The sequence below is a fragment of the Dasypus novemcinctus genome, chromosome 19 (genome assembly GCF_030445035.2).
Source record: "Dasypus novemcinctus isolate mDasNov1 chromosome 19, mDasNov1.1.hap2, whole genome shotgun sequence".
NCBI lineage: Eukaryota > Metazoa > Chordata > Mammalia > Cingulata > Dasypodidae > Dasypus > Dasypus novemcinctus.
The window spans coordinates 70,493,767-70,506,817 of NC_080691.1; the positions used below are offsets into that span (position 1 = coordinate 70,493,767).

Genomic DNA, 13,051 nt, shown 5'->3' on the forward strand with positions numbered 1-13,051 from the left:
TAGGGTATCAGCTATTGCTGCTGCTTTTGTGGCTGGTAGTTAGTTAGCTTTACTAGTTTTAGCTGGTTTTAGTTAGTCTCAGTTTTCACTAGCTGGTTAGTTTTAATTAGTGGATTGGTTGGTTAATATTAGTTTGAATTGGTTAGTTTTGGCTAGTTTGGGTTAGTGTTGACTAGCTTTAGTTAACTGGTTAGTGTTCATTTTAGTTAAGCAGTTGGTTGGCTCTAGTTAGTTGGTTTTGGTTAGTTTTGTTGGTTTTAGTGTCGGTTTTTGTTAGTTGGTTAGTTTCAGTCAATTGGTGGGTTAGTGTTCATTTTGGTTGGTTAGTTTAAGTTTTGCCTATTTGGTTATTGTCCACTTACTTATCAGTTGGTTTTGGTTAGTTATCTGGTTAGTTTGGTAAGTTATTGTTAATTAGTCAGTTGGTCATCCTTACTATCCAAGACCCCACCCCTCTAGCCTCAGAGAGAGAGTCTCTACTTCCTGACTTCTCACCCACATACACAGCTGTGCTTACCCGCTTCAACCACCAGCTTGGGGAATGCATGGACCCCATCCTGCCCCTACCAGGCCTGTGAATAGTATATCTTCTCTCCCAAATTTCACCATCTCTTCTTACCAACACCCTCTGCTCTTCCCATATAAAACAGGAAACACGCCCTCCCTTGACCCTACCTCTCCATCCAGCCTCTTTCCTTCTTCCCCTTCGTAGCCAGATTCTCCACAAGTCATCCTCACTCCCCTTCTACAGACGCTTCCTCACCTCCACCTACATTTCCCACGCTGAGGTCACCAGCACCCAACCTGGAGTCTCTCGAAGCCCCAGCAATCCCCCGTGCTCTTCGGCAGCTGGGGCTCCAATCCACAACATCATGCCTGGGCCTCCTCCGCTCTCTTGGTGCCTCCAACTGCTCCCGCCCAGCCTCCCATGGACACCAGCTTCTCTCATTAGCCCCGACATGCTTCTCCTTCCCTTAATTTTGTCCTTGCCCAGGCCCTTCTTACTGTACCTTGGGGGTCTTGGCTCATCATACCCCTTCTTAGAACCAGCCCCCTTTAAATTCAGAAGCAAAATTCAACAGATAATGGACCACACCAACTCAATTCCAAAAGAATGGCCGCACTGCCCTGTAATGCGGAGGAGAAAGCTATCGATGATAAAGAATGTGTGTCACTGTGGAAATGCTCGGTCCAGCAGGGCCCAGGTGCTCCCACCTGCACACAGGTGTGTCTCAATGAGCATGGCAGCCCCACAGCAGGCTGATGCTGAGAGGACCACTCAGACACCAAGAGCAGCTTCCAGAGCATTTACTGAACAACTCTGTGATACGGGAATAAAACTAAAATCTCCCCGGACACTTCACAGTCACTTTCCTGGAAATTGCACATGGCGTCAACCATGGCCACCCCCCCAAATTATTTTTCTGTTTATACATAAAACAGAGTTTGGTTCTGGATTCCAGTGATTATAGATGAGTTTATGATGGATGTGAATGGCTATTGGGGTGGGGTGGCACACTCCAGGCAGGACAGTGATTTATATGCAAATTTGGCACCCATGACCCCCCTACCCATTAAATGCCAGTCATGCCTCTGTCGCTGTGCCAACCAAAAATGCTCCCATGATTCCTAAACTGTCCCCAAAGCACTTTGCCCAGCTGAGAACCACTGGTTTACACCATCTCACTCTCCCTGTCCTAATCCTGTCTGGCCTCCCAAACACCACTCCAGAATGTTCCCGGCACACATGCGCACACACACCCTCACACACTGATCTCATCACCCAGCCCCCAACCTCCTCCTCCTGCCAGGGCACCTTCTGGTGACCCCAGCCATCACCACCTTCCTCACCCTCATCCTGAAAACCTAAACCATCCGCCTCTCACCTTCACCTCTGGTTCAGATAACTGCAGCCACTTCCTCTCTGGCTTCTCCACCTCCAGGGGTGGGGAACAGCCCTGCTTGGCTCTTCTGACCTGGAGGGCATGGTTCCTCTTCCTGTCTTGCCCAGCTCCATCCTTTCCACCAAAACTCCAGCCTCGTTAGCCCCACTCCCCTGCTCTAACTCATACCCTGTACAGTCAAGTCCACCTTCCTCTGCTTGGCATTCCAGACCCTTCAGGGCTGGCTCCTCCCCTTCACCCATGCATCCATTCCCCTCATTCATTCAACAACACCTTCTTCCCTCCCACAGGAGCTCACAGACTGAGGCAGGTGGGCAAACTCTTTCATGGTTGCAAGATTGTGGATGGCGCTGTGGGAGCCCAGAGGAAGCACTGGAACTGACGTGGGAGCCAGGGAGGTTTTCCCAGGGGAGGTGTCACCCAAGCTGAGTCTTTTCTTTTTCTTAAGGTTTATTTTATTTCCCTCCCCATCCCCCCCCCCCCCCCCCCCCCGTTGTCTGCTTTCTGTGTCCATTTGCTGCATGTTCTGTGACTGCTTGAATTTTTGTCAGGTGGTACAGGGAATCTGTGTCTCTTTTTTTGTTGTTGTGTCATCTTGCTGTGTCAGCTCTCCATGTGTGCGGCACCACTCCTGGGCAGGCTGCATTTTCGTGCAGGGTGGCTCTCCTTGCAGGGCGCATTCCTTGCACATGGGGCTTCCCTACACGGGGATGCCCCTGCATGGCACTGCACTCCTTGGGTGTGGCAGCACTGCATATGGGCCAGTTCACCACACTGGTCAGGAGGCCCTGGATTTGAACCCTGGACCCTCCATATGGTAGGCAGATGCTCTATCAGTTGAGCCACATCCGCTTCCCCCAAGCAGAGTCTTAAACATAGGTTGGCATTAGGCAGGTAGAGGACTGAAATGCTGTGGGCAACAGAGCCAAGCGACTGAAACAGTTCTTCCTGAAGGCCTCCTAGCTACCGGTGCACAGTAGGTGCTCAAGTATTCTTTGTTAGTTCATTCATGCCAGAGCAGGGGGTGGTTTGAGGGGTTCAGGCTTTGACTCTCCTTCATTCCCTACACACAGTCACACCTCTGTATCTTTGCCCAGGTAGTTCGTTCTGATATCCTTTCTTCTCTGCCTCAGCTTTCCAGTCCCAGCCACTTCTGAGTGTAGATGCAAAAACCTTTGCTGTCATCTGGACCCAGGTTCAAATCCCACCCCCTCTACCCTTGGAAACAAAATAGTTCTGTCCTTCAGTCAGGTGTCCTTTGTCAAGCCATGATGCCTCCTGAGCCTCAGTTTCCCTCCAAGCCTACACCATACTGAAATGCTGATGATACTGGGGAAGGGCCACCCTGGCATCAGACAGAGGTACCTGGTGAATGTTAATGCTGCCAAGTGTCCCCCTGCCCAGCTCATGCTCATAACCTCTCAGGCTGGACAAAACTATCCCCATGACCCTTTGCTCTCTTTCATGCTTCCTGGCTGAGGGCACTGGGGAGCCATGGTGGGAGTTAAGCAGGGAAGAGACAAGGTCAGGCCTGGCTTTGTGAAGAAGTCATGCAGAGAGGGGGGTAGACAGTCATAGCCAGGACCAGGGTAAGGCTGAGAGACCCCAGAAAGACTCAGGAATTCAGAATGGTGGGGCCTTGGTGACAGGCCCAAGCCAGGCTGGCTTAGGACACAGAACTGAAGGTGGGAACTCAGGAGAGGTAGCTGCAGGGAGAAAGACACCGAGTCTGAATTGCCGGCACAGAGCCCAGGGGGTGCTAGGATGCAGGGGTACAGCTCAGGAGAGGAGTAAAGCCAGACCCCATCCCAGCCCAGGTTCATATCTGCCTTTCCCTGAAGCTCCAACCCTCCACTGGACTCTGCATCACCAGGAGGCACCAACACACACCCCTCACCTGATTCTTCAAAGCAGTTAATCCTCGCATCGACCTGGGAATTGGAGGCTCACAGCAATGTCAAGGAAGTTGCCCCAAGTCATTAGGGAAATCTGCGCCACACCAAAGGCTGGGCTCATTTCATATCCACAGGCATTCCTCGATGAACCCCTCTTTGGCTGTCAGCAGGCTCCTCCTAAATCCAGAATCTGACCTTGTGCTTCACCTGCTCAAGAATTTTCAGTGGCTCCCCAGTGCCCCCAGAAGAGTCTGGCTCCTCAGACAGTCCTTCATGACTGGCCCTGGACTTATCTCCACCTCTCCAATCAGCCATCTGGGCCCTTAGAGTTTCTCACACTGACCCTCCCACTGGACCCCAGCTTGTTGTCCCTCTATCCAGAGTTCCCTTCTTTCCATTAGATCTGCCCGGCAAAGATAGGCCATCTCTGAAGACTCAACTTCAGTGCCAGCATCCTTGGGCTCTTGGGGTTTTCTTCTGCAGCTGGCCTCATTCTTTGCTCTTGTCCCTTGTTCAGTGGGCAGATGCTCCCCTCTGGGGTAGAGGAAGGACTTGGTCCCAGTTTCTGGCTTCCAGAGATCCTGGCCTGGGAGTAGGCTCTTGAAGGGGAACATCTTATCTGTGAGCTCAGAGCTGAGGAGCAGGGTTACAGCTGGACACAGAGGACAGAGGCCAACAGCCACATGGTAGCCAGGAGGGAATGGGGGAAGATACATGCCCATGAGTGAGGAGGAGGGAGTGGGAGGAAGGAAGCTGCCTTGAGGTGGAAGGGGTGAGCAGTTGGTCAAATGCCACAGAGAAGTTGGGGACTGAGATTGGGCCCAGGCAGGGAGAAGGGAGTTGGGAAAGTATGGCAGGGGTTCTGGAGGGGAACTGAGAATCACAGAAGGCTGACACCCCCATAAAGCCTTCCCTGGATCCCTCCTCTCCTCCCATAGCCTGTTAGAGCCCTGACCCCACTGTGCCCCTCTGGAGTTGGCATCACTGCCCCCTTCACAATGGGGTGTCCTCAGTGGAAGAGGGAGTAAGCAGAGGAACCAAAAGAGAAGGCTAAGGGATGGATCTGAGCTCCCAGAGTCCAGATATCCAAGGGTCATCCACTTTGCCCACCTTTCCTGATGTCCCTGAGGTGGGGAAGGTGGAAATGATGGGTGGAGGTGGGGATGAATGAGGTAAATGAGGTGGGGCAGAATGAGAAGCCGATGATGGAGATGAGCCAGACAATGACCTTGAGGCTCCAGTCCTCAGAGTGCAGGAACTGACCCCCATTTATTGACCTCCCACCTCCAGGGCAGCAAGGAGCGGTTCCACTGGCAGAGCCACAACGTGAAGCAGAGTGGTGTGGATGATATGGTGTTGCTGCCCCAGATCACTGAGGATGCCATCGTGGGCAATCTCCGCAAGCGCTTCATGGATGACTACATATTTGTGCCCTTGACCATGGATGCGGGCAGACATGGGTAGACAGGCAGGGAGGAATGGAGGGGCACGCAGATGAAGGACAGGGAGATGGGAGGGTGACAGACCAATGGAGGGAAGGATGATGTGGGGATGAATGGAGGGAAGGGAAGGTAAAGGGATTGCAGAACAAAGGCACAGGAACACCAGAGCAGTGATGGGGAACTCCAACAGGAAACACCTGCTCCTGGTTAGGAGACCCACTTCCTGCATCTGGTCCATCTGTAAAAGTGTCCCCCCATTGGCAGTGAGTGAATCAACGGAGGAGAGGGGTGAGAGTGCAGGACAGGATAACCAGGAACAAGTAGAGTGATAGAAGGCGGGTGGGGCGGGGGGAACAGAGCAGCTGTGGCCCCCACTGCTCCCCCTGCCTGGGTAGCTCAGTCATATCCTACCTGATATTCCCTGCTCTGGTCCCAGCCCCGTTACCCTCCCCCCCCCCCCAAGAGCACCAGGACACAGGACACATCTGAGTATCTCCATTTCTTGCTCTGCACTGCGGGCCTCTGAGAAGCCCCTGAGGTGAGGGTGGGGGATAGAATATGGGGACAGATGCCCATGGGGACAAAGCCTGCCTGAATGCCACATGGTCCTTAGCCTCCCTCCCCCAGACCTACATTGGCCCTGTCCTCATCTCCGTGAACCCCTTCAAGCAGATGCCCTACTTCACTGACCGCGAGATCGATCTCTACCAGGGCGCGGTGAGACCCAGGGCCGGGCAGGGGGCACAGCAGGGGGACCCCCGGCCCCTAGCCCTGGGCTGAGACCTGACATCCCCCACCAGGCCCAGTACGAGAATCCCCCGCATATCTATGCCCTCACAGACAACATGTATCGGAACATGCTCATCGACAGTGAGAACCAGTGTGTCATCATCAGGTACGATATGGGGCCCTCCAGCCCAGGCCCTGCGCAAACATCACCATTCCAGGGAAGGCTGCCCAGGATTCCCAGTCCAAACAGAGCCTTGCCATCCCTCTCAGTGCCCATTCCTCTTTTACGTTCCTTGTCACCATCTGACCCACCATATATTTTATATCATCCTTCCGTTGTCCATCTGTCCCTTCTGAATATCAGCTTGGGAATTTTATCTCTTTTTCACTATTGTATCCCCAGAGCTGGAAAAAGTGTCTGGCACACATTAGTTGCTGGATGAATGAATGATCAGGACAGAGATATAGTCAGGCACTAGGAAGGGACCTGCCTCTTCCCTGACCTCTGACCATTCCTTCCCCACCCACCCCAGTGGAGAGAGCGGTGCTGGGAAAACTGTGGCAGCTAAATACATCATGGGCTACATCTCCAAGGTTTCCGGTGGGGGCGAGAAAGTTCAGGTGAGGAGGGAAGGAGAGAAGGAAGGGCTGGGTTGCCCCTATCCAGAGTGATTCAGCTTCTCCCCACATTTGCTCCAGCCTGACCTCTCCCCATCCTTGCCTTCCCCCAGCACGTCAAGGACATCATCCTGCAGTCAAACCCGCTGCTCGAGGCTTTTGGCAACGCCAAGACCGTGCGCAACAACAACTCCAGTCGCTTTGTGAGTCTCTGCAGCCCCACTCGGAGCAGCCCTCCCTCCATGCTGCCTTGACCTCAGTACACATGCACACATCCCCCTGTATTCCCTAGACAAGAGCCCCAGGGTAATGCAACAGGAAACACCTGCTCCTGGCTGGGAGACACACTTCCTGCATCTGGTCCGTTTGTAAAAGTGTCCCCCTTTGGCAGAAATGTGGAAGCCATGAATCTTTTTTTTTTTTTTAAGGAAGTCCTGGGGATAGCCCCGTTCCTCATAAATGGGAAGCAAATGCTCAACCACTGAGCTACATCATCTCCTCAGTGAGAGTTGTTTTTTTTCATTTGTTCTGTTTTTAGAAGGTACAGGGAATAGAACCTGGGACCTAGGACATGTGAAGCAGGCGCTCAACCACTTGAGCTACATCTGCTCCCCAGGCCAGGACTCTTGGACAATATCCTTAAACACTCCCCTGGCTACAGCCATGACACATCTGTTCCTATTCATACATCTCAGGCCCAATTTATTCCTTCATTCATTCTTTCTCTCAAGAAATAGTTCTTAGGCTCCTTCTTTGTATCAGGCGCTGTGTTGGATCCAATGTGAGACAAAATAGATAAATAGATTTGTATTTATCTGTCTGGCTGGACAATTAAGTATTCTAAACTCCTAAGGCTCCTGTTTTCTCATCCATAAAATGGAGATGATGATAAGATGATAATATCCGTCTTATAGACCTCAATAATTTTGGGCATATAAAGTATAATGCCTGCCTGTGGAAAGGATTTAATAAAGTCCACCCACTAATAGGATTTATTAATTTCCCTAAATATTATTGTTTGTTATATAGTAGTCTTATTTTTAATAAACTAACCATGTGATTATATTTTAAGTGTTTTTCCCAACATTTTATCAAACTTTTCAAATATATGAAAAAGTTGAAAGAAAAAAGTTTTGAAAGAAAATCAACTGCATCCCCCATCACCTAGATTTTTCTATTAGCATTTTACTGCACTTGCTTTATCTAGTCTCCATCTATCCATCCCTTTTATTTTGTGATGAATTGCAAAGTAAACTGCATACATCATACCTTTTCCCCCAAACACTTCAGCATGCACATCATTAATTAGAGCTCATTATATGTTTGCAGTTCCCTGTTATTTCCTTTAAGTTAAAACATACAAACAGCAATATACCCAAATCTAAAGAGGACCATTCAATGAGTTATCACGAATGCGTATACCTGTGCAACCCAAACCCCCGGAAAGTTCCATCTTGGTCCTTTCCAGTCAATCCCTGCCTCCACGCCATCCCAGAAGCAACCACTTTTCTGTTTTTTGTTTTTTGTTTTTTTCACTGTAAATTCATTTGGGCTGCTGTAAAACTTCATGTAAGTCGAGATAAACAGTATGTGGTTTTTTTTTAAATATTTATTTATTTCTCTCCCCTTCCTGCCCCCAAACCCCAGTTGTCTGTTCTCTGTGTCTATTTGCTGCGTCTTCTTTGTCTGCTTCTGTTGTTGTCAGCGGCACGGGAATCTGTGTTTCTTTTTGTTGCGTCATCTGTGTGTCAGCTCTCCTGGGCAGTCTGCACTTTGTTTCGCGCTGGGCGGCTCTCTTTACAGGGCGCACTCCTTGCATGTGGGGCTCCCCTGTGCCGGGACACCCCTGCATGGCAGGGCACTTCTTGCGCACATCAGCACTGCGCATGGGCCAGCTGCACACGGTTCAAGGAGGCCCGGGGTTTGAACCGCAGACCTCCCATGTGGTAGGCAGATGCCCTAACCACTGGGCCAAGTCCGCTTCCCAGTATGTTTTTAAACTACTGGTACATACAAAACCAAGGATGGGGAAACGGATTTGGCCCAGTGGTTAGGGCGTCCGTCTACCACATGGTAGGTCCGCAGTTCAAACCTGGGGTCTCCTTGACTCCTGTGGAGCTGGCCCATGCGCAGTGCTGATGCGGGCAAGGAGTGCCTGCCCCACGCAGGGGTGTCCCCCGTGTAGGGGAGCCCCACGCGCAAGGAGTGCGCCCTGTAAGGAGAGCCGCCCAGCGTGAAAGAAAGTGCAGCCTGTCCAGGAATGGCACCGCCCACACTTCCCGTGCCGCTGACAACAGAAGCGGACAAAGAAACAAGACGCAGCAAATAGACACAGAGAACAGACAACCGGGAGAGGGGGGGAATTAAATAAAATAAATAAATCTTTAAAAAAAAAAAAAACCAAGGATGGATCTCAAAAACATACAGTGATTTTTAAATTTTATCTATTTGTATTTTGACATAGAATGTTTATGTGATACAGCTGTTCAATTGTGTAGCACTATCATATAATTTGTATTGTTTTACATGTGGGGAGATGATTGGGGATGACAGAAAGGAGGAGTTAGAGGGCTTCTCTGCTCTCTGGCCTGAGCAGGAGAAAAATCCAAATGGTGTCAGAGACCAAAGAAGGAGCCTATGGATCACTTGTAGAAAATTTGGGAGACACCCAGCATCAGTGGAATCAGTAACAGCCCATAAGCTCATGGAGACCTCTGTGTCGTGATGAAGGGATTGGGGAACTGGTCAAGAAAACAATGCTTCCACATGCCCGGCACAGGGCTGGGTGCACAAGCCGCAGGCTGTTGAGCGAGGTCTTGGATCGTTCAGAGAGGGAGGAAGGACATTCTCCGCCGAGGACACAGCTTGTCCCGGGGACCCTCAGGGGCTGACGTGGTTCTCTGGGGCTCAGGGCAAGTACTTTGAGATCCAGTTCAGCCGTGGCGGGGAGCCGGATGGGGGCAAGATCTCCAACTTCCTGCTGGAGAAGTCCCGCGTGGTCATGCAGAATGAAAATGAGAGGAACTTCCACATCTACTACCAGGTACAGGCAACGGGGGCTGGGGTGGAGGGAGCCCCATTTGGAGCCCAGGGGAGACAATGGGAGGGACAATGCCAGAAGCCCGTGGCAGTTGAGCCTCCAGGTCCGTGACCATCGTACACCCTCCAGCTGCTGGAAGGGGCCTCCCAGGAGCAGCGGCAGAACCTGGGGCTCATGACCCCTGACTACTACTACTACCTCAACCAATCGGACACCTACAAGGTGGACGGCACCGATGACAGGAGTGACTTCAGTGAGACTCTGGTGAGAACGGGCCGCCACTCCAGCCCCCAGCCAGACCCTCTGCCCAGGCAGGCCCCTCATGTTACAGATCAGAAAATCAAAGCCCAGAGAGGAGCAGGCCCTAACCCAAGATCACACAGCAAGTGGGTGAAAGGGGCAGGACTGGGGCCCCGGGGTCCTGGCGCCCCAGATACCTGACCAGAGGTGGGGTGGAGGTCAGGACTTGGGGCACAGGCTTAGCCCTGCTGTGTCCACAGGGTGCCATGCAGGTCATCGGGATCCCGCCCAACATCCAGCAGCTGGTCCTGCAGCTCGTGGCAGGGATCTTGCACCTGGGGAACATCAGCTTCTGCGAGGAGGGGAATTACGCTCGGGTGGAGAGTGTGGATCGTAAGTGTGGGTGCTGGGGGCAGCAGGGGTGTGCGCGGGGGGGGGGGGCATGTGTGCTGGGGGTGTGCTGTTGGAGATCGGTCTGTGGGGAGGGGGGCTTCTGGGTGGGGATCTGGGGCTTGTGTATGAGGACCAGAGGGTTTGTATATGGGGACCTGGGGACCTGTGGATGGGGACCAGGGGCCTGTGGATGGGGACCAGGGGCCTGTGGATGGGGACCTGGGGGTTGTGGATGGGGACTTGGGGGTTGTGGATGGGGACCAGGGGCCTGTGGATGGGGACCAGGGGCCTGTGGATGGGGACCTGGGGGCCTGTGGATGGGGACCAGGGGCCTGTGGATGGGGACCTGGGGGTTGTGGATGGGGACCAGGGGCCTGTGGATGGGGACCTGGGGCCTGTGGAAGGGGACCTGGGGGCCTGTGGATGGGGACCAGGGGCCTGTGGATGGGGACCTGGGGGCCTATGGATGGGGACCAGGGGCCTGTGGATGGGGACCTGGGGGTTGTGGATGGGGACCTGGGGGTTGTGGATGGGGACCAGGGGCCTGTGGAAGGGGACCTGGGACCTGTGGAAGGGGACCTGGGAGTTGTATATGGGAAGTGGGGGCCTGTGGATGGGCACATGGGGATTTGCATGTAGGCATCTGGAGATTTGTATATGGGAACATGGGTGTTTGTATATGGGGACCTGGGGGGTTGTATATGGGTTCCTGGGGGCTTGTTTGTGTATAGGGATCTGGGGGTTCGTATATGGGAACCTGGAGCCCGTGTATGGGCACCTGGGGCCTGTGAGCAGGGACCCGGGGGCTGCGTGTGGGGACCTGAGGCCTGCGCACAGAGGTTGGGTGGCCGCCTGGGCCGTGACAGCGGGCGCGGGGCACGTCCGCTGGGCGGGGCGTGTGTGCAGGCGAGCGGTGCCTCCCAGCTCGGCTCCGGGGGCTGAGAACACCCGACCACACGGGCGCAGATGGCGGGCGTGGGGCGTCGCCGGCCCAGCCCTGACTGGCTGCCCCCGCGCCCGCCCGCCAGTCCTGGCCTTCCCCGCCTACCTGCTGGGCATCGACAGCGCGCGGCTGCAGGAGAAGCTGACCAGCCGCAAGATGGACAGCCGCTGGGGCGGGCGCAGCGAGTCCATCGACGTGACGCTCAACGTGGAGCAGGCCGTCTACACCCGCGACGCCCTGGCCAAGGGGCTCTACTCCCGCCTCTTCGACTTCCTCGTGGAGGCGAGTGGGCCGGGGCTGCGCGGGCAGGCCAGGAGCTCCAGGGCCGCAAGCATTTAGGGAGCGCCTAGTGTGTGCCCAACACCAAAACACCGCCGGGGACTGACCTCGCCGATTCCTGGGGCCGTAGCGGCCGGGAGGCCAAGGGGGGGGATACTTTCAGAGGCTCCCTCTGGCTGTGGCGTGGAGCCCAGGAAGGAGGGAGCTGTGGGCGCCTTCCAGACATGGATGGAGGGTGGAAGGAGGGAGAAGGGTGGGTGCCTTTGAGAGCAGTGAGGAGGGCTGTCAAGGGACAAGGTGATGCGTTGGTTTGGGCGGTTGGGGACAGTGTCAACTCCAAATCTAATATTAATATTAGTGAACATTTATAGACGGCTTGCTGTATGCCAGGCACTGTTCTCAGTGTTTATTTATGTAATTCTCAAACCCACCCCATAAGGTAGTTGCTGTTATTAACTGATTTTATTTTTTGTTTGTTTTCTCTCCTTTTTTTCCCCAAACTTGTTCTTTTTTCTTTTTTTAATTTTTAGTTAACTGATTTTATTTATTTATTTATTTTTAAGATTTATTTATTTATTTAATTCCCCCCCCCTCCCCCGGTTGTCTGTTCTCTTTGTCTATTTGCTGCGTCTTGTTTCTTTGTCCGTTTCTGTTGTCGTCAGCTGCACGGAAAGTGTGGGCGGCGCCATTCCTGGGCAGGCTGCACTTTCTTTTGCGCTGGGTGGCTCTCCTTACGGGTGCACTCCTTACGCGTGGGGCTCCCCTACGCGGGGGACACCCCTGTGTGGCACAGCACTCCTTGCGCGCATCAGCACTGCGCATGGCCAGCTCCACACCGGTCAAGGAGGCCCGGGGTTTGAACCGCGGACCTCCCATGTGGTAGACGGATGCCCTAACCACTGGGCCAAGTACGTTTCCCTAACTGATTTTAAAGAGTAGAAAACAGAGAGGTTCTGTGGCTCACTCAAGGTCACACAGCCAGGAAGTGATAGAGTCAGCTCCCAAGGGAGTTTGGGAGCAGGTAGGAGTGCACAGAGCTGGCGAAGGCAGTAGAGAAATTGGTGGGAGGGGACCCAGCCTGTGAGTTTGTCTGGGGGCACACCAAGAGAGCAGCAGGCTGGGGGTGGGCCTGGCTGGGCGCCCACTGTCCCACTGTCCCCACCCGCAGGCCATCAATCGCGCCATGCAGAAGCCGCAGGAGGAGTACAGCATCGGCGTGCTTGACATCTATGGTTTCGAGATCTTCCAGGCATTGCCCCTGCCCCTGGCCCCCTCCAGCCTCCCTGTGCCTGCCCCTCCCCACTCCCAGGGTGGCCCAGCAGCCTCCAGTGTCAGTGCACTGAGGCAAAGACCCTCCTCTGCCCTCTGCAGAAAAATGGCTTCGAGCAGTTCTGCATCAATTTCGTCAACGAGAAGCTGCAACAGATCTTCATCGAGCTCACCCTGAAGGCTGAGCAGGTAGCCCTGGGCAGGGGGCAGGAAGGGGACAGGAGGGGGCCCGCGGGGGTGGCTGAGCAGCCAGGAGGCACGCTGTGCCCACCCCCTCTTCCCACCTCTCTCCCTTATCC

At 53.8% G+C, this 13,051-nt stretch overlaps 1 protein-coding gene across 2 annotated transcripts in view; it reads left to right on the plus strand.

The window, feature by feature from the left end:
- Positions 1-13,051, plus strand: part of MYO1F (myosin IF) — a 38,385-nt gene that overhangs the window by 5,620 nt on the left and 19,714 nt on the right. Inside the window, exons 2-12 of one of the 2 annotated variants that reach the window (XM_058281890.2) lie at positions 5,090-5,227; positions 5,869-5,958; positions 6,042-6,136; positions 6,504-6,591; positions 6,702-6,791; positions 9,500-9,631; positions 9,758-9,892; positions 10,129-10,261; positions 11,290-11,486; positions 12,652-12,732; positions 12,855-12,941. In XM_058281890.2, coding sequence (XP_058137873.1) covers positions 5,090-5,227; positions 5,869-5,958; positions 6,042-6,136; positions 6,504-6,591; positions 6,702-6,791; positions 9,500-9,631; positions 9,758-9,892; positions 10,129-10,261; positions 11,290-11,486; positions 12,652-12,732; positions 12,855-12,941 — 1,266 coding nt within the window. The remainder of the gene's footprint in view (positions 1-5,089; positions 5,228-5,868; positions 5,959-6,041; positions 6,137-6,503; positions 6,592-6,701; positions 6,792-9,499; positions 9,632-9,757; positions 9,893-10,128; positions 10,262-11,289; positions 11,487-12,651; positions 12,733-12,854; positions 12,942-13,051) is intronic. The other variant, XM_071209944.1, reaches the window with a different exon arrangement.